This window comes from Sebastes umbrosus, chromosome 10, assembly GCF_015220745.1.
Source record: "Sebastes umbrosus isolate fSebUmb1 chromosome 10, fSebUmb1.pri, whole genome shotgun sequence".
NCBI lineage: Eukaryota > Metazoa > Chordata > Actinopteri > Perciformes > Sebastidae > Sebastes > Sebastes umbrosus.
This window is the reverse complement of record NC_051278.1, coordinates 29,178,800-29,205,851: the sequence shown is the minus strand read 5'-3', so window position 1 is coordinate 29,205,851 and position 27,052 is coordinate 29,178,800. Positions and strand designations below refer to the sequence as shown.

The following is a 27,052-nucleotide window of genomic DNA, read 5'->3' as shown; positions in this document are numbered from 1 at the left end:
TTTAAGAATTTATACTAATTAATGCCATCGGTTAAACGGTTAAAAGAAATGTTAAAAATCAAATAAAAAGCTGAGCAAAACTCAGGAGGAGCGGCTTGTCACTTAAAGGAGAATAGCTGGTCCACCTTAAAGGCCAGCCCACCTTAAGTGAGTCTGAGCTGGTGTTGATACAGGAGATTGGCTTGGATCTTGAGGAGTTGTAGCATTTATTCACAGACAAATAAACTGTACATACACTGCGCTGCTACGTTCACAGCTACAACACCACCTACAATCCCACACTCACTGCCGCCACACATACAGGGTCTGTCGGACACTCGCTAACGTTAACGCCGGGCTGACAGAGTACGCTTTTCTGGTTTCTTTCCTCCTCTATGACAATAAACTACATATATTTGAGTTGTGGACTAAACAAGATTCTAGTGTGAGATTGAATTATCGAATAGTCTAAACTCGGGGTCACCCCTGGTTTACAGTATGCTTTCCAACTCAACAGTATGTACTTACACTATTTCAAAGATTAAACTTAGTTTAAATAAACTTAACTTTGCGGTTGATAAAGAACAGAAACGGTATGCAGATGAAGTGAACAGCATCATTTTTTGCCTGGGTATGAATATAGGTCTGTAAAGTCTAACTCTAGAATACATCATCTAAAGTTAAAGTAATAAAATCAGTAAATAAAATGAAAGTTCATCATTTCAAATTCCTTTTGAAATACCTTTCCCCATTGCTATTTGTATAATCTTTAAAGAAATGACTACTGCATGCTCAGTTCTGATTAGCATTAGTCCCTGTTTGACGACATAATTTGATAATGGCCATTTTTATTTTAAAATGCAATAATGATTCAAATTTAGTGATGAACATACAATGTTGTGATGCTCTGATAAATCTGATGCATGCTGCATCACCACAATGGATACAGATGGTTTCGCGTTGTGGGTTATGTGAGATTTTGTACCCAAAATTAGAATATATAGGATTTTGTGTTACGGGTTTTGCAAATGGAAACTTTTATTGTTAAAATTGAATCATAAAACACTGTACCTGCTCATTATGACCTACTTGCCAAATATGTGTTGTTTTACACCAATGGATAAGGGTTGAGAGAGGCTCAATTGTTGGTGATTCTGTTTTTTTTCTGAACAGACAGCTCACTGCTGTTTAGGGAAAACGTAGTATTTCACTCTTTCCATGTGATGATCTGTAGTATCTTCCTGAGGACAAAGCTTCCTATTGGTGTTCATACTCAAGAGCTGTATGTTAAGCCTTCAGCTATTAAATTATCAAGGATTGGATGATTACTGAAACTTGGGCTGATAAAAACATGTATTTCTACATAACATCTTGCTAAGTGCCAGAATTATCTCCCAGCACATAATAAGAACAAACTGGTTTGTTAATAAAAAACTGTGCAAAAACGATTCATATATTTCAACTCCTTCGTCCTTAGTTTACCCAGATTAATAAATCCTTGTCTAAAGCACAGCTCTGTGCAGTCCAAAGCTGTGAAAAAAAACCAGTGGGCCAGAGAGCAGGGAGCGAACATGGTCATACATATCGGCAGGTCTATTTTGCTTTCAGAGCAATCAACACCTTCTTTTTGTCCCAGGTTGTTAGCATGTCTCGCCGTCAGCTGCACTGGGCCACACCAGCCTGCTCGGCTCCCTCCCCTGGAGGGCGGCACTGATCCCACTCTATTTAAGAAGGGGGTGCGTCAACAGGTTTAAAGCACTCCTGCTGAATGTGTCACCTCTTTTTCATTCAATATTTGTGCTATGAAATATGGCCAGTTGTTTAATCACCCCCCAAACATGCCCACCAGCACGACTGTCCTCTCTCTACCCAGCAGTCACCCTCCCACCGTCCCCTCGACGAGAAATTTTTGACCCATGTCACCTTTACGGCACACACTCATTTCAAAGCCCCCAGCTGCAGCCCAGAAATAGGACGGCTTTTTTTAATTCTGAGTAGTCCACTCGAGAGGCGAGCGCCTTGTGCCAGTGTCCTGTTCCAAGCTCTAACAGGAGGGGGATGACAACCGTATGGATGTTGTGCAGAGTTTGTCAAGTGATTTAACTCAAATCAGCCTTTCCATTTTCTGTGAGCCTGCATACCGTCAGTGTTCATTTCAGCAACAAAAATGATGACTCAAAATATTTGAAAACCTTTTTCAATAATGAAACCTAAATAAAAAAAGTTATATTTGACCACATGCTATATGTATTACAATTTCACTCAATGAATGAAAACTGAATAATAATTTGAAAAACAGATAAATGTGACAAATTAACTAATTAGTGTTTTAATGCAGTCTTATTGCTCCTGATCAGTAAAACAATATCCTCCACTACCGAAAATATAATAAAACAAAAGTGTTGACACAACATACAACAAAAACCTTCCGCTAATGTCACAATAGTAGATGACAAAGATGAAAATGAAAAACGATCACTGCATATTGATCCACCAACAGCACTCCTAATAGATGTTCAAGTTTGGGGACCAGCAGCCTCATACTGAGTTTAGTCTGTTGTTGAGAAATAAAATATCCCTATACTAGTGTGCTTGTGTGAAACTTTTCCGCTACTTGGCTAGGACTCCCTTGGAAATGGGATTCAAAATCTCAATGGGATTATCCTGGCTAAATAAAGGCTAAATAAAAAATAATAAAAACATTAAAAAAGGACAAAAAAAAAAACTAATTTGCAGATTTATTTATTTTGGACCAAAAGTATTGAAATTGTGGATAATCTTGTTTGTTAGCTTTTTGATGATCAAAAAAAAAATAGTGATATGTTTATTTTTGAAGATGTCTGTGTGTCTAGGACGGGTAGTCGTCAAATGTGGGCCAATTTTGAGGGCCCCTGCCTCCTGAATGGTCGGCCATTCTGGTTAATCAAACCACGTTCTAATAGTCTCTCATACAGGATGACGTGTAGGATAACACTCGTTCAAATCAAAAGGGGGGAGGTCAGAAAATTATTGATTTCTGACAGAATGTCCCAATTACCCACAGTGTGTTAAGACTTAGCATTAAAGAAGCAGTAGGTAGAAATGGAGCACATATGATTAAAAAAAAGTTATTTTTTTATAAAACACTATATCATGACATTAGTGCATGAGACCGGTAATCTGAAAAAAATCATGGGCCTCCGTGTCTTCCGGTGCTCCTAAAGGCATCTGCAAGATTTCACAGACCGGAGGAAAACAACCAATCAGAGTCGAGCTGGAGCCTTGTCGTCTCTGAGCAGCTGTCAATCATTCGTGAACTCCGACCAAACGGTCACAGTAGGCAGCGCTGATCAGATATGAATCAATATTCTGTTACTGTAATGCCTATTTCTCTCCTCAAATGTTTACAGAAACATCTTGTAGTGTACTGTTTAGCTGTAAAATGAGAATGCCCCGGCAGCCATGTTGAGATCAGTTTAGGAAATACAAAGCACCGCCCACCAGCCGGAGCACAGCCAATAGGAACGCTCTCTCTCTCTCTCTCTCTGAAATGACCTGTGATTGGCCAAAGTCTCCCGTCACGGGCTAGACTTTCTAAAGCCTGAAAACAGAGCCATGAGGAGGAGCAGAAGTCTAGTTTTCTCTCAGAACACTTGAATTACAATATGCTGAAAGGTAATTAAGGAAGTTTTGCCAAAAATATTCTACCTACTGCAGGTTTAAACCGACAAAAAGGTACCTCAGGGATTCATAGTCAGTTTTCATTTCTACTCTAAAGGCTCAAACTAAAAGATCGAAGCCTATGGAGCTTTTAACATCAGGAGCTGAGTACCGTGTAGACCTGCTCTATATGAAAAGCGTCTCGTGATAACTTCTGTTATAATTTGACGCTGTATAAAAATAAACTGAATTGAATCTGAGCCATGCCATAAACAAACCTGCTAGCAACAAAATATCGTCATCCTAAAAAGCGCAGAAGAATATTGATAAGATCCAATTTGACGATGACTTTTGAACCATGATATCAAACTGCAAAACAGTAGAAACAAGATGAAGTGAGCACTTAGAACTTAGAGAAAAAAGGCCTGGAGGAAACAACTATAATCTACTAAAATGGAATTATTCAACTTAATGTTCTGTGAGGTTCTTCTTGAAATAAGAAGCACTAGTTTGTGATGAGGCACTAACAAGAAAATAAAGTCCAGTACAAGAGAGCATGTATGTATCTGTGAGAATCCCAGCTTGAGACCAGTGCGCGATGCAATGCTTAGCTAATTGGATATGTGTATTACAATGTCCGTGGTCACAGCACCCTTATGGGGCATGAAATAACAAGCAGCTGTGTGTGTCAAGAGACTTCACATGTGTGTGTGCTCGGTTTGTCGGCCTGTGTGTGTGTGTGGGAGGGATGGTTGCTGAGTGGTTTATTAACCCAGTCCATCAAGGCAGTGTGGGATTCACACTGAGACACCAAAGGCTTAAGGATGTGAGCGCCACACAAGCAAGACAGCAAGACGGTGCCTCTCTGAAATACTAATATGGGCCCTTATTTTCTACCACAACAACCCCACACACACCTCCCACCCCCACCCCCCCATACAACCAACACCTCTATACCAGCGCTGCTTCCGCAGCTAGTGGACTGTGTGCTTTAATTTGGCCAGCTTTGCTGTCCTACTCAGGAGATTATCAACACCATCCTCAATTCTTGAGCATTGACTTTCCATTGTGATTCACCCTGCAGAACACTGTATGTTTATGATAATGATAAACAGGGCGGTGTGAAGCCCAGTTTACTGGATTTTACCCTATATAACTGTCAATATGGAATTCCAGGGCTCCGTCAAAAGTCAAGACCTATTTCTAGTCTGTTCTCACAAGCACATTTACAACCTGCAGCATGGCAACATACCAGACAACAGAATGGTGGCGACGCCATTAACTAGACATAACTTATGCATAGTCCACATAACACAACTCCCTGACAAGACAAACTAGAGTTCTGTGACATTAGCATGCTTAGCCTTATTTATGTTGTGTTGTGTTCCAGCAATAAACTGTTAATGCTAACCTCTCTACAGTGTTGCCACATGTGTTAGGACAAAGCAGTGAACTGTTATTAAAGACGGTGAAAACAAATGATACAAAAGGTAATAAATATCCAGAAGAAAGGTGAAGAAAGTCAGTATAATACAGTGATTATTGCTTGAACCGGATGCAAAAATCATATTTTTATATGACAAAAATGTAGAGCAGATTCACTTCATGTCAAACAATACACAAAGTTACTTTTTTACAAAGTTAGCAAGATTTTTTTTTCAACAGCAAAATTAAATGAACCTTGTGTCTTATGTCAAAGACTGGCAGCTCGAACAAGTTTTAGCTCCTATGTAAATGTTCCCAATATTTGTTAATTGTTAATAAAACATTTTTGCTATATTTGTTGAAATTCTCTTTACATCTCGACAGCAGTAAACCAGATGTTCTGACAAAAAAAAGAAACAACCAACCTGTCTACCTACAAACCTGGCTACCTACCTACCTGCCTACCTATCTGCCTGTCTACCTATCTGGCTTCCTACCTATACCTGTCTACCTGCATGCACTCATTGTTTATCACCAGAGTCTTCCTCCAGCTGCTGGCTTGACAGCTGTGAGTCCTAACAGCAGTCATGTTGGTTGCTTACGTTCATAATAATAATTTTGGGGGCGTGGCTTCGGAGGCCTGAAGGGACGGACTGTCCGTGTTGATGACTTGGAGACGTCCTCTCTAGATTTAGGGACTTTTGGAGCTAGTACTGCGAGCTACTTTCATTGAAAAAGAGTTGGCAACACTGGGCTGAGCTTTTAGGTTGAAGCGGTCTAGCGTACTGTTCAGGCTTTGAGCTTAAGGACGTCCCGTCGTCCTGGGGCAGAAAAAAATAGGATCAGAGTGGATGAAAATTAATTTTGGGACGTGAGTTGAAAGAAAAATACCCTGCTAACATAAATTAGACACACACACACACTATCAGTGCCCCCCCATCCGTCCTGCATTGACACACACACACACACACACACAGCACATACCGCCAGCCTCTGACCTTATGACATCCACAGCGGCAACGGGGAATTCAATCCAAGTCAATGAGGTAAGCTTGCTAGTATTACTGTTAACGGTACCGGTTAGCTAACGTTAGACTGTTTAATGTTAACGCTACAGTTAACGCACCAGTCAGCAGCTGACTTCTGCATTTACAGTGAGTGAGCTGGCGATAACGTTACGTTAATGAGGAGTCAAAACTCTACACCAGCTCAAAGACTGACAGACAGAGAGACAGACATAATTGTCTAATCCCTAAATATAAGGCAAACATGCTTAAACCATATTTTAAAATGCCGTCTTGGTCATGCATTGTTTTAGTTTTTTCAATTAATCTATAACTCGTACCCATTCTTAACTTGGACTGCACACAAACTCAAGCCATGGACATTATACAGCAGTGTGCCAATGATAGTCTTTCAAGTAAATATAAACAATGTGCCACTTAAAGGAAAATGATGATAGAGCCTGACAAAATCATCTTAACTCACGGTCTTCACGAGCAAATGGATATTGCTGGATTGTTACGTTACTGAAAGTTTGTGAAAAAATTAGTAAGTGTACCTTCATTTAACAGAACTACTATTTCCAAGGTCAAGAATGAACTTTAACACTAAACAATTATTTGGATGGGATTTAGTTTGTTTCATTTGATGACTACCTGAATCTTGCACCAAAAAACTACAAATGGAGGTTCAAAACTCAAATAATCACGATGTAAAATAATGTCATTATTTCAGATTATTTCACCAACTGCAAAACACCTATAATACCCACATGGCATACAAAACAGAAACCTCAGGCTGTAATGCAACAGATGTATAAGCTGGTGCAACAGATGTATAAGCCATCAGTTATCATGTTTGATGACTGCTGCGGCTGTGTGCGATATGTGAATTTCAAGTGACGGTATGTTGATGATAACACCCTAAAAATATAAATCACACACTGCAGGTCATGTAAAAAAAAAAAAAAATTCAGATGCTTACTAACTCTGCCTTCAATGGGAGGCTAAACTTAGAGACACACTCATTTACACATTGAAAACCGATACTTGGCATCTTCAGAAATTGTCAATACCAGCTTGTATAGTCAATCTTGCAAATGCTGCTCAGCCAATCAACATGTTACCATGTGTAGACCACAAGTCTGTTTTTAGAGCAGACCTCAGGTGATGAGCGAGCGCTAGAGGTGTTGAAACATCTCAAACCCTGCCTCAATACACAGTTTTGTAAATGCTCGGAGCTCACTGTGAGGAATTAAAGCAACACTTAACTCAAAGCTCACTAGCTCTGGGGTAAGCTAAGGCGAGGTGGGTGTGGGTCGAAGTATCGGTCTCGTGCTGAACCCCAATTACCACCTCATAGGAATACACTTAACAGAACATTAAAACAGAATCCAGGTTGCACAGAGGAAAACACTAAATCCTCACCATCGAGTTACAGCTGACAACACAGAGAAGGTCTAGACCTTAACTGATCCATCAGACTCAGTGGGCCAGGCCAGCTTAACATAAGTCCAAAGGAGTAACAAACACAAGTGGTCAGAAAATTTAGCTACCACTTTATTTGAAGGTAAAACTACAACAAGTAAGGTGTAGGGTTACCATAACAAACCATTTTCTATCGATTTAAGCGATTCATTTTCCTCCAAAAAAAATCAGATTGGCCATTTCATTTAAGTTCATTTTATTCTGACAAACTGTACGTCATTGTATGATGCCGCACAAGACAAAATGTAAACAAAGGTTTACATATTAAAGTGCAAAAATGTAGGTTGTTATGTGCGGTTCTGCACATGCAAAAAATTCACTATTCTTTTAGTATGGAGAGCCGGTGTGATCTGAGCCGCTGAGCGGGGCGAGCTCCGGGAGCTGTGACATGGAGGGAGACTGGGTGCCGTTCATCAGCTGCTACCCACACTGCAGTGACACAGAGCTGACTGAACATCTGCAAAGTTTCCCTTCAAAAACTGAGTCAATGTCATTTTTAAGGTCGCAGGCATCATTGGCCACTTCAACAGTCACCATTGGGACAATAATGTCTGAGTAAGTTTACTACTACTACTGCCAATGGCCACATAGGCAAATGTGTGCTAATAACTATATGTAGAAGAAAATTAAAAGCTGCTTAAAATCATAAACACTGGGGCTGTAACTTTCGGCGCATTCATGCCGAAACCGTCTCGAAATGGTGCACGCAGTCGCACGCAGAAAACACAAATTGATGCACGTCCGCCGAGAAACTTTTAGCTGTATGCTGTCAGCAACATTTGCTGAGGATAGCCCAACAAGCTGATTGGCAAGTCAGTGAAACTATGGTGAGCGCGCAAATGGAACGGTGGAGCTGGAAGAGACCCGCATGCAGGTTCCCTGTCAGCTACGACAGCAACAGAGAGAGAGTCGTGTATATAAGACGAGAGCGGTGCGTCGGCGTTGCTCTGCCATCGTAGGAGACTGTGAATGGAAGCGCATCAAACATGTTAACACCATCAGCCAGATGTGCCAATCACCGGAACGAGGAAAAAGCAACCTGTATATTTTGTATTTTCAGTTTCACAGCTTTTCAGTTTTATAGCCTGTTGTGACCTGTTGCCTTTTGGGGAAAGTCTTTGTTCAATGTTCCTACAGTGTAATACACAAGTGTTTGAAATGTTCCTTATTTTTACAATGAAAATAGTTTACCGAAGTTGCCAGTGGGCAAAATGTTCTCTCAGTCCCCAGCAGGAGGATTGTGTCCGTCTTTCACACTTGCACTACAGTCTGTTCAAAATAAATGAAAAGAAACGGACCCTTGTGCATTTTTTTTTTTTCCCACTGAACAGAACTCCCACCCAACCATGACTCCTGTAGTGTATTGTAGCCTCTGAATGAGCTTTGCAGGAATAAATTGTGTTGATGTAATCAGGTTAAAGTGACTTTAGATGGTGACAGGAAGGATGGTTATTAATACAAATAAGTGGAATTTCTGTATTACCAAACTGATTTGTGTGTTGAATAAATGCAATGCAGATTCAAAATCTGATTTAAAAAAAAACTCCTCTGTGCATGCTAGAGGCTTTAGTGTGAATGCAAAGCACATTTGTTGTGTCCAAGCTCTGGCCCAGACTGCCCTCCTCCTCCTCTCCGCTGGTGCTCATGGGGGCTAGTTTGTTTTGCTCACATCTTGCCCACTGTTCCTGTCAGCACATCCATATCCTCCGTGGCACCCTGGACCCCCTCAGCTCTGTCCATGCCTGAGCCCGATCTCCCCCTCCCACCCAACAGACTCCCCAGCCGGCATGATTAATAGCCCTCTGCTGGGACGCTCCATCCACTCAGCACATTGTTGAGAACCTCTGAAACAGTACAACAGTTGCATCCCCTCTTCACACTGGGCCTAAGCCCTGCCTGTCAGTCCCCGGTTAGGGCACTGTTAACTGGCCAGATTTACAGCTACTAACCAGTACTAGGTGGCAGCCTGTCTAGGGAGGGGGAGGCAACTCCTATTAATCATAGCTCTTTTGATGGGGGGCTTTTACAACCGGTAGGCCGAAGGCTTGCCACTGTATAATAACACCTGTATAATCCATGGCGCCTCCCATCAACCATCAATCACAACTGCATTGTTTTATGTACACGTATGAGGACCAGTCTGCACAATTACACAAAGCCTCAACAATAACAGAACTTGGCAAAATAAATCTGTAAATAATGTATGAAAAATGACTTTGACAGTATGTTCCGTTACAATTAATCATTGTTTGATTGTTGTAACCTTGACTGAGCTGTATTTTAGAGCTCATACAATTAGTCAATTAATTGGTCGGTCGATTGACCGAAATTCAAATAATCGATTAACCATTCAAGTAATTCTTCCAAGCAAAAATAGCAAAAATTCACTAGTTCAAGGTTCTCAAATGTGAAGAATTGCTGCTTAACTTTGTCTTTTATGATAAAAAAAATTAAAAAAAAGCTGAATATCTTTGGGTTTTAGACAAACTACAAGCAATTTGAAGACATCGCCATGAATCTGAGAAAATGTGAGGGGCCTGTTTTATTATTTTCTGTCATTTTATGAACCAAATGAATAATCCAGAAAATTAAATCAAGCAGATTAATCAATAATTGAAGTGATCAGTAGTTGAATATTTTCCTCTGTGCTTGCATAAATATTAAGGGATTCGCTTATCTAAGTACTATGCCGACCCAACGTCAGGTCTCGGCAAATCTGACAAGACATCAACGTAAGTGACAACTCCGCCCACTCGGTTTATTGTCTTTTGACCATGTCATAAAAATAACACTGACAGCAGGACTGAGAATTTAACCCATGATCTCATGCTTAAAGCTACGGGACGCTGGGGCCACACGGCAGACATGTGAAGAATTGCCATGAGGCAGATTCTCCTTGCTCAGTATGCCTTCATGAGTAAACATATTTGCATAAGTGGCTGAGCGACATGAATTATGGCTCCTCTTCTTCGGCATTTGCCAGCTGCCTTCTGCCGGTTCAATTGGGAGTGATATATGTGTGAAGATCAGGTGGCAGGGAAGAGGAAGGGAGGGGTGAAAGGGTGTAAGGGGGGGAGCGGGGGGGGTAAAAGGCCACAACCAGATCCCGAGTGCTCGGGCTTCAACCCCCGGAGGCCCTGCCAGCGCCTGCCTGACCGCAGCTGGGGACCAAGACGACACACACTCACGCTTGACCTTGAAATAACACTAAGAGAGACGGCATGTGTGCATTCTCTCTTGATGACTGACATGACGGTACAATGTGATGAATTAGTGAGGTCGTCAGTAATGCACGGATTAGGCTGTGTGAAAACAGAGGGAAACATTTTCAAAACACAAAAGTATCATTATACTGGTGCCACTGACCACCTTCGTTTTATTGCAACAGATAAGATAATGAGCGTTACATGTTGGGGGGCCTCAAACTACATGATTAAAATGATATTATTTTTGTCATAATTCTACTATTCCACGCCAAATTAGCTCTGCTTTGTGCTTTGCTTTGGGGAAACCAGGATAATTATTGCAAAGGTCAGCTGGAGAGTAATCAAATCATCCTCCACAATGTTCACTCTGCAAATCCACTGCCATGCCCCCTGATATCTACCTCTGGTGCTGTGCTGGTGATTCGAGTCAATTAGAGGTGTGCTTGTGAATTTCGTTAGTGTTTGGATGAAAAGGAGAAAGCTGTCAGTCAAAAGGCCACTCTGGCTTTGTATCTGGGGGGCTGCGAGGGGCTCTAAACCTGTATTTGTATGAATAAAAATGAAGGGATTTAGGAGACAGACTGTTTCTTCTGCAGACTTGTCAAAAATCTGACCTTCGCTGCAGCAGAGGGGGTTGATGGGAGGCGAGGGCGGAGGGAAAGAATTGAAGATTTGAGAAGCTGAGGCTCAGTGACTTCTGGATAAAAAAGGTGCAACTGGAAAAAAAAATAATAGGTGAGCGGGAGAGGAAATAAAATGTATGTCAGACTGAAAGGCCGTTCTCCGGGCTTTCTTACTCTCTGAGGTATAGTCCAGCAATAAAATAAATCCACAGAATTATTCAACAAGAGATTGAGACAGATTTGTCTGTGTGATGACAATCCTATACGGGAGAGACCCCCTGTCAATGTCAGGTAAGAGACAAAAGACTCAATCTGCAGCTCAAAACAATGTTTCAGATGTAAGAACACCGAACACAATAAGAGTTTCTGTATTTCTGCATTCTTATATTTGGTAGTTGATAATGGGAGTAATGCTATGCAGCAACAAATCTAAAATCTTAGAGCCAATTTGTCACTATCAGTTGCTTGTTTTTAATTCCAGTGTAGTGCCTGGATTAGACGAAACAAAACCCACATGGCTATTCATGTCATCGCAACGACTACTGGTCCGTTTAGCCAACTGTTCACCAACTAGCACTGATGGAGCCATTTCACACCACAAGGCTTGTTACATAAAGGTTCAAAATGTCATGAAAATGATCAAACAGATAATAATCAAACTAGTATGAAATTGTGAAGAAAATATAGCCACAACATATGTGTAATTACGGATCAAAGTTCTCCATGGGTTTAATGGTACGCACAATCCATGGTTGAGTACCTAGCTCGATTTAGTGGTGGATATTTTCCATGCAGCAGGAAAAACAAACACAAAAGGGACTGAAAAAAGAACTCACAATTTGGACTGTAAAAATACAAGATACAGGAGCTTGGCTTGGGTCTTGAGGAGTTGTAGCATTTATTCACCGACAAATAAACTGTACACACACTGCGCTGCTACGTTCACAGCTACAACGCCACCGACAACCCCACACTCACCGCCACCACACACGCGGTTTGTCGGACACTTGCTAAAGTTACGCCGCGCTGACAGACCATAAGTGTGTGACAACAGCGAACACGAAGCCACCAGCAACGCTACAGCTGCGAACGTAGCGCAAACACACGCGGTCTGTCGGACACTCGCTATCATTACGCCGGGCAGACACACAGCTGACAACCTCACAGTTAGACTAACTGGTGCGGTGGAGACTTACTGGGAAAGTGGCTGAATGTGTCCTCGACAATACACGCTGTATCGTGGCTGCTAACTCTCCCGGATGGGTTAACTGGGGACTCAATTGTCTGTTTTGCGCATATATTATTATTATACAAACAAAATATATGTGACATTGTGTTCTTTTAAAGGTCCAGTGTGTAGGATCTGGGGGTATCTAAGCGGTGAGGTGAGCAGATTGTAACCAACTGAAACCTCTCCCGTGTGTCAAGCGTGTTGGAGAGCTACGGTGGCCGACATGAAAACGCGGATGGCCCTCTCTAGAGTCAGTTGTTGTAAGAGCAGCGTAGGTCATTTGGAGCAGAGCCATTGGGAAGTGAGTGTTGAAGCAAGAGAGAGGGAGCGGCAGCGGCGACGGGAGCAAGTAACGCTATCGACTCAGGCCCGAGCAGGAAAAGTTAACAGAGTTTGGTTTGTCCGTTCTGGGCTACTGTAGAAACATGGCGGTGCAACATGGAGGACTATGTGGAGAGGACCTGCTCCCTGTGTAGATGTTAACGGCTCATTCTAAGCTAATGAAAACACAATTCTTATTATCAGGTGACACTAAAGAAATCATACTTATTAATATTATATTCCATTTCTGCAAACAGATCCCCCTAAATGTTACACACTGGTCCTTTAAGTATAAAAAGGAGAGAAAACAGCCTTTTTTTTCGTAAGCCAGTGCATATCTAAAGACAGATGCTGGCAACAAAGCTGTGGAAAGCACTCAATTATATGGGTCTAATGAGGTTAGGGATGGGGCATTAGATATCAGGCTCAATCCAAACCATCCCATTTAAATCAGAGGAAAGGCCCCCGCTTCCTGGGACTGATTTGCCTGGCTGACTGAGCAAGGTGGAGCTGAAGCATCACAACACATGGCCCGTCGTTGGCCCAGCTTCCTCAACTGTGCTCTCATTGTTCAGGAGTCGAGAAGAGGAGGACCTTGCATTTTTCAGGAGTGGAAGGAAACTCTTTTTTTCTTGCTTTCAGAAAAGAGAGACAAGACTTCCTTTCCCAGAACAATTTATCTCTTTGCTTGACAAGACTCCCTGCTATATTTACCCAACTAAAGTTGCAGATGATATACTTCCAGCTGCACTACTCTCCAGCTCCACGGCACATGGTCCTGTCAATCACGCTAGTTACAACAGAACACGACCGCCAGAGCAGTGAAACCCTCAGCCAGACAGAGAGAGAGCGACAGAGAAGTATGGAAAGAAAGAAAACAAGAGAAGAGAGAGACAGAGGGGCTGAGAAACCTTGTGGGGACTAATTCATATTTCCTTTGCTGGTTGGCTTTGGTTGTTAGAGGGAGCGGAGATACACACCAGAGTGAATGGAATTACTGGGCTTTCATTAAGCAGACAGCTGGGCCGCTGCGAAGCCTCAAAGCAGCAGCAAAACACAGCCCACCCGCAAGATTTCCTACCAAAATATTGCTGTGTTTCTGTATGAAAGATCTATTAGGTTATTATGCTGCTGCAAAAACAAAACAAATTGATCAGTCTGTCGAGCACAGAATTGAGCTCTACTGTGGTTATTTGATCTCCATTTTGTCTTTCATCAGGGCATGGATGTAACATTTCAGAGACTGGGTGCACAGGGGATTTGGGCTTAAGGATGCAACAAGGCTTTCAAACATCCTTGACATGGACTCATTACTTCATGCAAATGCCCTAAAAAAAAGCTGGGAAAAAATTGTATATTCGACTTGCATTCTGGTCAAATACAGTAACTGTAAATGGAATCGGTGCTGAAGGGAAAGGGTTATAGGGAGAGGGAAAAGGAAAGAGGTTAACCAGTGTGGAGGATTCCTCCTCAGCCAGAAGTGCCTGTCCATCTCACAGCAGCAGAGGCATTCCCTGGAGGAAAGCAGCAGCGGTGGGGGCTCAGACTGTGCAGCTCCATGTGTTGCATCTTTCCCATTGCTCACAACTTCTACAACTGGAGCTGTGGGCCTGTGGGGCTGTGGGAGCTGCCAGGACTCTCATTGCAAAGGCATGACAACATGCAGGATTGTCCTCAGAGCCAGCTTGGGTCTCTCAGAAGAAGGGTTGCTGTTAGACACCACCACTGCATTTACACATGCTTGGGACTCACAAATGATCAGTCATCACACTTAGTGATAGCGTGATAAGACTGGAAGAAGTCCATGTTCAATCTTAGTTGAGGAGGCCCCAATTCCAAGCTCATTCCAAGTGATATATCAATTATACTTAATGTATTGCGGCAGCACGGTGCACACTCTGTTTCTTCACCCTTGTTTCTGTTCACCCCACCAATGCTCTCAGCTTCACAGGGCTGAATGCTAGACTACTCCTGAACCAGACCAGACCCTGTATACCACCATTTCCATCCAGTGTGATCAACACTTCAGCTGACAGCGCTGCCAAGAACCCCATAGGAGAGTAATACTGGGATTATTGACTATGATTAGGACTACGGCTGCAACTAACAATTATTTTCATTATCGATTCATAATTTTCTTGATTAATTGGTTAGTTGTTTTGTCTAAAAAAAAAGTCAGAAAATATTGGAAAATGTCCATCAGAATTTCATAAAGCCCAATGTGACGCCATCAAATGTCTTGTTTTGTCCAACAAACGGATCAAAAACCAAAGAGTTTTGAATTACTCTCACACAAGACAAAGAAAAGCAGCAAATTTTCCCACAAATGGGAAAATAAAAGCAGGAAATGTTTGGCATATTTGTTTGAAAAATGACTACTTTAATTGATTATAAAAAATAGTTACAGATCCTTTTTTCTGTCAATCGATTAATCGCTGTAATTGGAAGCATCATTCTTATTTCTTCGACAGTATGGCAATCGGTTTTCTCATCACAGATGAAGCATTAAAACTTGCGTCTTACAGGTTAAACATGAGACTTGACATGTAGACTGGTATAGGGAGTGTGGGGCTAAGCATTACAACCAGTTGGTGCAGGGCCAAGGCAACAATCCAGAATAATTTCCCCAATGCGAACAATTAATCTGGAATCAACTCAGCTATGCCATTAATCTGTGAAACAACTGAAAATTACCATCTGTAGTCCAATCAGTTCTGAAGGCTCAGCCAAGGGGGCAACATGAGCAAACTCATACACAAAATGTGTGTTTCAAACTATTCTAGACAATCAAATTTTAATTTGCAACATAAAAATCCTAACCTTAGCGCGAAACAATGAAAAATGTCATCTAAATCTGTCATATACAACATCACAAAGCATATCCACTGACAATGATTTAAAGAAACAATGTTGACTCAACATTGCTGGACATTCTCGACCTCTGATCCATGTTACTGCACCTTGCAAATCACTGCATGGCTTGACATCTTCTCTTTTTTTTGTACGGAGACACTTGCTTTCTACCTCCACATACCATTTACCATTGTCTTCTTATAAAAAGGACAGTTTAATAAATTGACAAACTGCAAAACTGAGAAAATCACTTACACTATAAGATGTTGCAAGATATTATTGACAACTGTGAAGGGCATAAGTGTTTTCCTGTGGAAATCTACTGAGCACACCTGATAAAATATCTCCTTCCTATACTGATATAAGACAGTGAATTAACTGAATTAAAAACAAAAATATGGTCCTCTCTTTAGGTTCATGGTGGAGAGGAGGTCGTGTTGCTCGGGCTATATCTATCTTGACGTGGAGAGGAGGTTGTGTAGCTCGGGCTCTATCAATCTGGCATGGAGAGGAGGTCGTGTTGCTCTGGTTCTACCTATATGGCATGGAGAGGAGGTTGTGTTGCTAAGGCTCTATCTGGTTGGCGTGGAGAGGAGGTCGTGTTGCCCTGGCTCTACCGGTTTGGCGACGAGAGAAGAAGACGAAGAAGAAGAAGACGAAGAAGAAGGGCACTTTATTAAGCCTAGCACTTGGGGACGGCTTTGACTAAGAGGTAGAGCGGGTCGCCCACCAATCTGAAGGTCGACGGTTCGATCCCCGTCTCCTCCAGTCACATGTCTGATACCACATCACCTTACACCCAACCTACATCAGCCCCACATACCTTTTATGTAGTTGAGTATTTCCTTGAGGTGGCCAAAGCTGTTAAGTAATGGGTCCTGTTCTTCATCCTGGGCAAAGAATAAAACATGATAAGAACATGAGGGAGGACATCTAAGACACCATTTGACATTCAGAGTAGTTGAATCTAATCTAGTCCTTTAACCCCTTACCATTCTGCCCTCTTTTTAGAGGGGTAAGGGTGGAGGATAAGTGATGTTCAGGGGTAGATAAATAGTCAACAGTAGATGTCAAATAGAAGTGGTGTACATCATTTGAAAGCTAGTGTGTCAAGTTGTTCTAGTCATTAATAAGAAATACAAATTATTTAATAAATTAATTAAATTAAATCGTGAAAGTGTATAAGAGCGTAGAACATGATGATATAAGTTTGTGATGGCCATTCCCATTCTCTATCATGTCTCATAAGTTGTTGCAGCAATTTTTGGGTTGATACCATTCGTTACACAGATTTGGTGCTAAATTTAACCATTGTCTACAGTTTGAGAATTGATAAAAAATTATCAATAATCCCTCCAAAATACCACATTAAGACACCCAGACCTTGAGGAACACCATAGAAAAAGCCATGCTGTGATTTGGTTTTTGAGAAACTTTTGCCATTTGGAGATTTCAGCAAGAATTGCATTTTTCAGCGATTGGATGGCGAGCACTTCTGTTCTGGAAAACGGCTCAAAAAACCCCCTTAATGACAATCTACTTAGGAAAGCCATCCATCCTCCATCCATCCAAAATTTAGCGTAACTTTGTAGCGTTTAGCGATCTTCCCGACAAGCTAGCATGACATGGTTGGTACCGATGGATTCCTCTGTTTTTTCTAGTTTCATAGAGATCTAGCTTGAAAACTCAGCCCGCAACAACCTCCGAAAGACAGAAAAGCGTCCAGCCCGCCGGTGGAGTTTTAAGGGTTTAATGCTTAGTCACAGGATGTATTAAGATGCTATGAAAACAAACAATTTCTAGTAATAACTACAGCACTTTATTAAGTATATTCTACATAAAAACAGACACATTATAGTTTAACACTTTGGGCAGCAGTTCTCAGTCCCGCAATTAGCAGGTTGATGGAACCAGTCCCTAATTAGATAGCTGAAATACATCCAGGGCTGAGAACCTTCATTAGGATAATGATGTCATCATGTCTATCATCTACTTATAAACCGTGATAGTCTGGAAGATACAGTGAGCTGTGACTTTCAAATTATAGCAGCGTCTGAAAATGTTGATTGCTCTGGATGCATGTGATAAAAAAAAAAAAAAATAAGCAGCATCTTGGTACTAAACTAACACACTCAAGATTAGAGCCAGTAGTTTTGACCTGGGATTTATGCTTTCAGGGTTCATACAGCTTTTTAAGAGTGGAATTCAAGCACTTTTTGGGCACTTTTAAGGTACCTAAAACAAAAATGTCCAGAATTTATCATCATATCTAAACTGCTTCTATCTAACTTACTAGAAAGCTAACTTAACTTAACCTATTTAACATTAAATTAGGGCTGTGAATCGATTAAAATATTTAATCGTGATTAATCGCATGATTTTCCATGATTAATCGCAAATTAATCACACCTTTTTTATCTGTTCAAAATGTACCTTAAAGGGAGATTTTTCAAATATTAAATACTCATATCAACATGGGAGTGGACAAATATGCTGCTTTTTGCAAATGTATGTATATACAGTATTTATTATTGGAAATCAATTACCAACACAAACAATGACAAATATTGTCCAGAATAATACTTTTTATTAATGTCATCCCTGTGATTCTCACTGGAAAAGTTTCCTTTCAAAATAAAACTTCCATCACAACATTAGAGTCATTTTGAACTGAGGAATACCGATCCTTTGGTTAAGTATCACTTTGACGTTATTGCAAATTAAAATGAGTGACTACAATATCTGAAGTTAAGTCCTACCCTACCCATAGGTCAGTTTTCATATCTTTAGTAAATCTTACCTTAACTCAGTTGAAATTAGCAAATATAATTGTTGTGTTTAACTTACCAGTGGAGTGTGGGTATTCCATCTGGAGTTCCTCTTGATAGCTCCAACAACAGTACTAATTTCACCCTGGACGATGTAGATATTCTTGTCCATCTTGCTGCTTTTCTGAGAGAAAAACAGAGGAGGGGATGGTTGGTTTTGGCAGAACCCTATATCACTTATAGTCCAAATATACAAGTGTATTATTGCAAAATTCTCATATCAAGTTATCATGGTACACAGTTATCAGGTCTAACAGGTTATATTTTAGTAAAATCTGTCCCAGCATAACCCCTGAAGTAATAGAAAGAATGCCATAAAACTATTTTTGTTAACTGAATTTCTGATGTCAGTCAGTGGTGGAGACAGTCTGTCCTCCTGATGTCTCTTAAGCTCCTCAGGAGATGTGCTGCTGACAGGACAGCTGGTCCTGAGGACGGTAACACTACATCTGAGGTCAGAGTCGGTTTGGATTGAATGGACTGATGCTTCAGAGGCATTTACACACCACTGATGTCTGGTGTGAATTTGAGGTAAAAAAAAAAAAAAAACAACACTGCAAATCACTAGACTCAAAGAAAATGAGCTTAATCATATGTGATTTGTCATACTTGTGTAAATATTGTTAACATATCAGTATCAATAATGTTGTGATTATTACCGGAATGAACAATTAATCAAAATTTCATCAAAATCGCTATATGGCCGACTGCAATTTACATATCACTATAGGGACAATTTTTGTTAAAGGCGAAGTGTGTGTCAAAATAGGATTTTTAAATTAAATATTGTGCTGTTGCAGAGATGTCCTGGCCTACACATCATATTCTACAGACTTAAGAAAACATCATTGTTTGGTACAGATAGATCCCCACAAAAATCACACCATAATCATTTTAATATGTTTTTCAATGAAAATAAAAATACTGATGTAAAAAATATCATTCCCTCTAATATCGCAAATCATATCACAATTGCAATATCAGTGAAAAGAATCGCAAGTACAGATTTTTTCAAAATCTTTCAGCCCTTGACTATCATCAGAAAATGATTCTTATTTATAACCTGCAATACCCATTACAGTAATCAAAATGCAGCATCTAGCAAACACAATGTGGCCGATAATCTAAAAAATTGAGAGTTCATGGGCGCGTGCATGAATCAGTTATTCAACCAATCAATTAATGAAGCACACCAAAACCTTTGCGTCAACCATACACACATATAGCCTATGTAAAACATATGGGGTACTTAACCAGCTTATACAAAAATACAGAATTTACATGACAGATACTTGCTACTATAAATAATGTACTACAGAACACTGAGCCATCAAGTAAAACTGTCTGATAGTGTCTCTCGTGGCAAACATCTGTCAGGCTACAACAATTGCGTACACTGGAATTCATCTTAAACTATGGATAAACAATCATTTAGACTTAATATAATATGAAACCCTGAAATGCTACAAGTAAGTCACCAAGCTTAAAATCAAACTAAGAACTCTCACCCTCAAATGAATATGGAATCTAAGAACCAAACAGCCGATCTCCATGTGTACCTTGACTATGCCTAAAACCAATAAGGATAACCAAACAAAATCAAAATGACATACTGTTCATATTTGACAAGCAGTATATCTCAAAATGGTTGGATTAACCTTTTTTCCTTGTGTCATGAAAGCCATGCCAGATAATACTCTTACTTTACAGGAAGATTTATGAATGTAAAGACTAGGTGGCGGAGGCCACATTCTTTTAAATTCATGGTAAGCAGCCTATTCGAAATAATAAGAGGATGAAGGTATGACAGGTAGAGGCCAGGATGTAGAGACAGAGTGATAGGCTTATAGCTGGTAAGACTATGATATATATGAGACTTCACGAGTGATTAAAGGGGAACACCGACCAAATGAAGAATTCCAGTATCTTATTTCCATGGCCTAGGAAAGTTCAATCAATATTTGTGAACATGAGCTACTCTCTCTCAAAACAAGAAAACAAGTCTCAAACTGGTGATGTCATCGGGTATAAAGTCCAGAGCTGCTCCAAAGACAATGAATGGGAGACCCACAGAATGCTTGTTTTCTTTGTTATGCCCTAATAGGGATGTTAATAACTAACCGTCAACCGACAATAATAATTTTGACAAATGAATGCTATCAGTTAAACAGTTAAACGGTATAATAGGCAAGAATTAACTACAAAAAAAACAATGTATAGACTGATACAAAAATAATCCCTCTCAATCATCACTATGCCAGTGTGTGGTGGTGAATTTGGGTACATTTCATTAACATCAAGACAAAATTTACCGGCGGTACATGGGGACCTACGAACGCCTCGCCGGCACCGCTGCCTTTGCCAGGCAACAGCGGATACAGAGCTTCATAGAGTCAGGGTGGAGAGTGGGCGGGCAGGTGTCAGCTCCGTGCAAAGCAGCGGAACAAAAACACTGACACATCTTCCAACAGTATGACAACAATGCACTTTGCGTGCCTAGTCCGATAGTCTGTAGATATGTAGCCTATAAACAAGATATATTTTAATAAAATTCAGTCGTACCGACAGGATACAGTAGAGCACAGAGGCCGTTTCCATGCTGCTAAGCAGACAAGCGCTCGCGTCTGTGTATTCACACGAGGAATGCATGAGACCCCGCGGATCCCAGCAGGACGTCAGTTGAGTAAGCGGTCCTTAATGTCATCCAGGACACATTCACGTACACACTACTAAAAGAATGTGACCAAATGAGGCCCAAACCACTTCTGAATGTGGTCTGAAAGAGTCGATCTTCACTATCGCTGCGCTCTCTTTCAGCCGAGGGGGCCAACTTTGAATGCGGTGTGTTTACAAACAGTAACTGACAACGCTTACCTATTTTACCTTTAAAAGAAATATTAAAAATTAAATAAAAAGCTGAGCAAAACTCAGAGGAGCAGCTTGTCACTTAAAGGAGAATAGCTGGTCCACCTTAAAGGTCAGCCCACCTTAAGTGAGCCTGAGCCGGAGTTGTTGCTAGTTTTGGGGCTAACCTTGCGGCTAAACTAAATGATGCGTTGGAGACTTTTACTGGGAAAGTGGCTGCATGTGTCCACGACAATGCACGCAGCATCGTGCTAGTCCTCCAGCATAGTCCTCCATGCTGCACCGCCATGTTTCTATCAACTTTTCCTGCTTGGGCCGGAGTCGATAACGTTACTCGCTCCCGTTGTCGCTGCTCCTTCTCTCTTGCTTCACCACTCACTTCCCATGAACACACACACTAATGTACACACTGGCTCTGCTCTAAATGACCTACACTACTCTTACAACAACTGGCTCTAGAGAGGGACATTCGCGTTTTCACGTCGGCCACCACTGCTCTCCAACACGCTTGGCACACGGGAGATGCTTCAGTTGGTTGCAGTCTCCTCACCTCACCGCTAGATACCGTCAGATTCTACACACTGGACCTTTAAGGAGTGTCGGCATCCCTATACCCAAATGAGCTTTATTCTATTGTAGTGTTCTCAGAAACAGAAAATGTACCCATATACTCAGAATACTCCCCTGGGTGCTCTCGGTGTTATCCAGAACATTTTTCCCAATTCATTGTCTATGGAGCAGTTCCACACTTTATAACCTATGATATCACAGGTTTGAGTTTTAGCACTCTAGTTTTTCGATGTGGGAGAGAGTTGTTCATCTATTTTTTGGACTGTTTTGGACCATAGGGATAAAATGTATGAATTTTGAAAATGAAAGTAGTTTCCCTTTAAGTTTTTCAAACCACCAATTCCAATCTGAATCAGTGATCAGTGGAGTCCTGGTCTGATATTATATTTTCCAACATAATACAGCTGCACCGTGCATACAGCAGGTACAGTAAACTTAGTAAAAGCAAGACAGTTTAGATAAAATGTTTGGCAAGTAAATGGCTCTGCATTACAAAAAAAAACTGCCTGCATCACAGCTTACTTTCTTAGTAATATAACAAGAAGTCTCTCTAACAAATTAACGCTGTCATTTCAGTAAAAACATACAGTCACTGCTTGCTGTCTCACTACTGCTTCTTTGTTGAGCAGGAAATAATGAAAGGGTTCTGCAGGGTTCCTGTGGGATGGTAAGACTATTGTGTTGTCTTACGTTCAGTTTTTATGCACCAAATATTTGGAACAAGCTCCCAGAAAACTGCAGGACCGCTCCAACTCTGAGTTCTTTTAAATCAAAGCTTAAAACATTCCTGTTTGCTGCTGCCTTTTATTAAAGCAGATAATGATCTTATACTGCACTAGAGCTTTTACTCTTGTGTGTTATACTCTATTTTAGCTTCTACCCTAGCTTTTATTTTTAGCTTGTTTTTATTTTCTAATCTTTAATGTTTTTATGTTTTTATAATTGTTTTAATTATGTATTAATGTTCTTTTGCACTTTGTCGCAATGTTCTTGAATGTTTATGTAAAGCGCTTTGAATTGCCCTGTTGCTGAAATGTGCTCTACAAATAAAGCTGCCTTGCCTTGTATGCTGGGTACCAAACAGCAAAACAGTGTATTTTTGGCAAGTGATGACTTTTACACTGATCTTTGCATGATAAGATGTGTCCTACTGACACTGACAGTCAGGCTAGCAATGAACACGTGAACAACTTATTGTTGAGTAAACTTAAGACTTGCTCCCTTGCTTCTTAGACATCTCTGCTAACAGGCAGCTGGATGTCAGCTGGTCAGCACAACATCTCTGCCTGGAACTTGTCAGAAACACAGAAACTAAATCACAGACATTTCCAACCTGTATCTAACATGTTAAACATAAGTGCAACATAATACAGCCACACAACAAAAGCAAGTGATACAAGCCAGCTAAGTCAGTTGGCTGTCAGATGAGCTAGGAAGGTGTTAGCTGCCTAATGATCATACCTAGCTAACGTTAACTCAGAGGCAGAGCTAACAGGCTAACAAGCTCTCTACCATCCTCAGACTGCTGACAGTCCTCTGAGACAATCAACAGAATGAGAGGACACAGGACTAACGGTACTATTAAATTAGTATCTATTAAAGAGTTTATAAATTCGTTGTAACGTTATATATATTACCTGCCCAGAAACCTCACAGCTAACTACTTAGCTAGCGTTAGCGTGTCACCTGCAAGGCCTATTGAAGGAGGCTGGGCCACTGGTGTTGTGGTATGGTGTATAACGCATGCGCAGTGTAACTGAAGCTGCGGTCGTGTGTTGCGATTGGCTCAATTTCAGACCAGATCTTACTGCGCATGCGTCATACCCACGAGATATGACGCGTGTCCTAGCCTCCTTCAATAGGCCTTGGTCAACTGGCTGAGGACAGATGTGTCTTCCGTGTTTGTCCTATCAGACAACAGTCATTTATTTCCTTGATCCAATTAAGCAAATTGGCAGTTATATAAGCAGGCTTTTCTGCTTCTCTAGGAATAAGTGTATTACCTGTAAGGTGTCTGTTACTTCAAAGATGGAGTCCTGCTGCAGCTAATGCTAGGCTAGCTCAAGCTAGCAGGCTAGCCGGCCAACAGTGAATGAAGAAGACCAAAGTTCAGTTCACTATGACGACGACAGGACACACTGAAACCTCCCGACAGTCCACTGCGTGATAACGTGATATTTCCAAACTGCACTTGTCCATTCACTCTCCATACATCTGCTCCATAAGTGAATAAGTGAAGCTCTGCTAGCTGCTAGTAGCTGTCAGTCAGTCTGCTCTCTGTAAACACACTGACGTGGAAAACCTCTGTACTCTCAACCAAGCCTGATGACAGAGAGGTTTGATTGACAGGCTACCAAACTGATCACTTCACGCGTGATATGGGGCTTTAAAATGCAAAAACATATCAGAGAATTAAAGGTCAAGTGTGTATTAGCGTTTGTGTTATTTTTTCAAATCATATGGACTGACAGGGATTCCCCGGAAAGAAAATATAACTTGTGTTACAGAGAAATCAGGGCGGGACAAAGGTAGCATGGCTGGTTGCGCCAGGTTGATGACGAAAGCACGGTCTGCACAGCTCCATTGAAGAGACCAGTAGAGTCTCACACTGACAACTGGGCTATGTGTATCAGTTTCCTCTCACAGGCCCCTCTCTTTGTGGGGTTAAATAATGTGATAAAGGGGGCCTTTCCCAAAGTGAGCTCCAGAGGATTTGGGAGAGTCCTGCAACAAGCTGGTGTTCACTTTACTTTCTTTTTTTAATGTAATTATTTCTTGCAGCAAATGTATAGTACTATTGTAGCTTAAACACAAATCTCATGCTCTACCCATGTAGTCCAAGATATATACAAATCAAAGCTGAATTACAAATAAAATATATAACCTTTTTCCCTATGGTGGATGTGGGATAAAAGAGGGCTCTTTGGACTAATGCAGTGCTGCAACGGAGCGAAATATGGTGACAACTGTAAGGGCCTACAGCTTGAATACTCACCAAGGGCCCCATAAAAAAATTATATTTATTTTATTTCCAAAAGGTGGGGTTGGACAGTATTGTTTATTATATGCAAGGAGCAGATGAATGCAGTTAATATTTTTAATATTTCTCTCCTCAAATGTTTTCAGAATCATCTTCTAGTGTTCTGTTTAGCTGTAAAATGAGAAAGTTTGTGACCCAGCAGCCATGTTGAGATTAGTTTAAGAAATACCAAGCACCACCCACCAGCCAGAGCAAACTTTATCATTTTAAAATAAGCCGCTCTGCTGACAGTAGACTTGTCCATGTCTGTGATTGGTCATTTTACTGCCCCTTTGTGTGAACGCGCTCATAGCCGGATTGAGAAACCCTAGATTTGACTGAATGAATTGATAACCACATTCATAGGACCGCTTAGCGTGATCGCGGTTGTTAGGGTTAGTGAAGCCAGATAATGAGACGATACCCTGGGTATGTTGAACTCCTTTCGTATTTCTCCCCCCTTGTTGCTGCTGCTTTTGTGTCTTTAGGCTCTGTTTTGCTTATGATGGTTTAGTGGAATGATGGGTATGGAATAGGTTTTTGTCTACTTTGTATATGTGTTTGCATGCTGGGAGTATTTGCTGATTTGTGTTCTTGATTTAACCTCATTAGCTCTCGGGTGCTGGAAGGTGTGGTTCACCTAGACAGACATACCCAAAATAAATCAAGAATAGCTCCACAACTACCAGGTCTATTTGCATGAACATGGTCTCTATTTATAGGTAAGACCTCAGAGAATCCATCACCAGTGTCAGTAACATTGTGTCTGTTACTATGCCTGAGTAAACTGTGATGAACCAAAGGAAAAATTTACATTTGTATCCTCGCCTAAAATGTTTTCTAGATTAGACAGTGGATAACACCATTATAGCAATGATGCCATGCACAGAGATGTCACTGAATTCATTCAGCAACTCCTTGACTACAACTGTGCCAAAGCAGATATAAATAACACAAAGCACATAGATTCTACAAAGGTTTTAGTGAAGATAGGACCAGGCGGACTCTCCATTTGGCCATTTGGATACTTAAAGTGTGCCAAATGGGTTTTCTACCTCTTGAAAGGAAATCTGGCTCTAAAATACTACTGATATCCACTACAGGAGGCTATGTACACACAATGGAGCCTTTGGCCATGACATTTACCCTGTGCATCATCACATTCTACCATTGTGCTCAGTATAAAATCAATAAAAACAACTAAATTGTATAATTTTGACTACAAATGGAGTCGTTTTGTTATGATAATTAAATTATTTATGATTAAGTAAAACTTAGATAATAACGAATAAGATCAATAACAATGTAAATAAGATAACAAAAAAGAATCCAAAGTCCAGTATGTACATTCAATATAAAAACGGTTGAAAATATTATAAAGTAAAAATACAATTTCTCGTTAGTTGATTTTGTAACTAAAATATAGAAATTATTGCCAAACAGACATTGTTTGTACAAAATACACTTGGAGTGTTGTTTTAGTCGCATTAAGGCCTAGTCTTTTAGAAACAATTCTGAAGAAATACCACCACAGCATTTTATGGATTTTTTAAAGGCTTTGTTTTAACACACGGCTCAGCCGAACCCGATACCGGGTCCGTCGGGTAAAAGAGGTTAATTATACGTATATTGCTTCCCTGGTATGTTCTGTTTTGTTGAAAAAAAAATTAACTTTCTTGTATGTGTATTGCAGTATTTCAATCTAACAGTGACCCAACAATCAGTTGCCAAACAATGTACAGTATGTATGTGTGTTTGCCATTTGGTGGGGGGTTCCATGTAAGGATCGCACAGCTACAATCCAACAATCTCTTATCTCTCTGTGCAATCAGAAGCAGCCGTTTGCTCAACACCTACACACAAAGTATCGCTCTGTGTTTAAAGCATGTAGAATCTAAGTGTGTCAGACCTCTGTTTGCTCTTTGCAAAGTGTTTGATCACCTGTGGGATTCATAATTGCAACATTTCATCAGCAAATATATGCGTGTCGTTTTCCACAGTAGC

The 27,052-nt window shown here is 40.7% G+C and overlaps 1 protein-coding gene across 7 annotated transcripts in view; it reads right to left on the bottom strand.

The window, feature by feature from the left end:
• Positions 1 to 24,342, bottom strand: part of gbf1 (golgi brefeldin A resistant guanine nucleotide exchange factor 1) — a 107,269-nt gene extending 82,927 nt beyond the window's left edge. For 4 of the 7 annotated variants that reach the window (XR_005208671.1, XR_005208670.1, XM_037783350.1 and 1 more), the window contains exons 1-3: positions 24,033 to 24,342; positions 18,614 to 18,718; positions 16,590 to 16,656 (exon numbers count right to left, since the gene is read on the bottom strand). Coding sequence is in view for 5 of the 7 variants with exons in the window: in XM_037783350.1 (XP_037639278.1) it covers positions 16,590 to 16,656; positions 18,614 to 18,706 (160 nt within the window). In the remaining 2 variants the exon portion in view is untranslated. Of the gene's footprint in view, positions 1 to 16,589; positions 16,657 to 18,613; positions 18,719 to 23,853; positions 23,937 to 24,032 lie in introns of all 7 variants that reach the window. The other 3 variants (XM_037783353.1, XM_037783356.1, XM_037783351.1) reach the window with 2 other exon arrangements.
• Between the last annotated feature and the right edge of the window lie 2,710 nt (positions 24,343 to 27,052).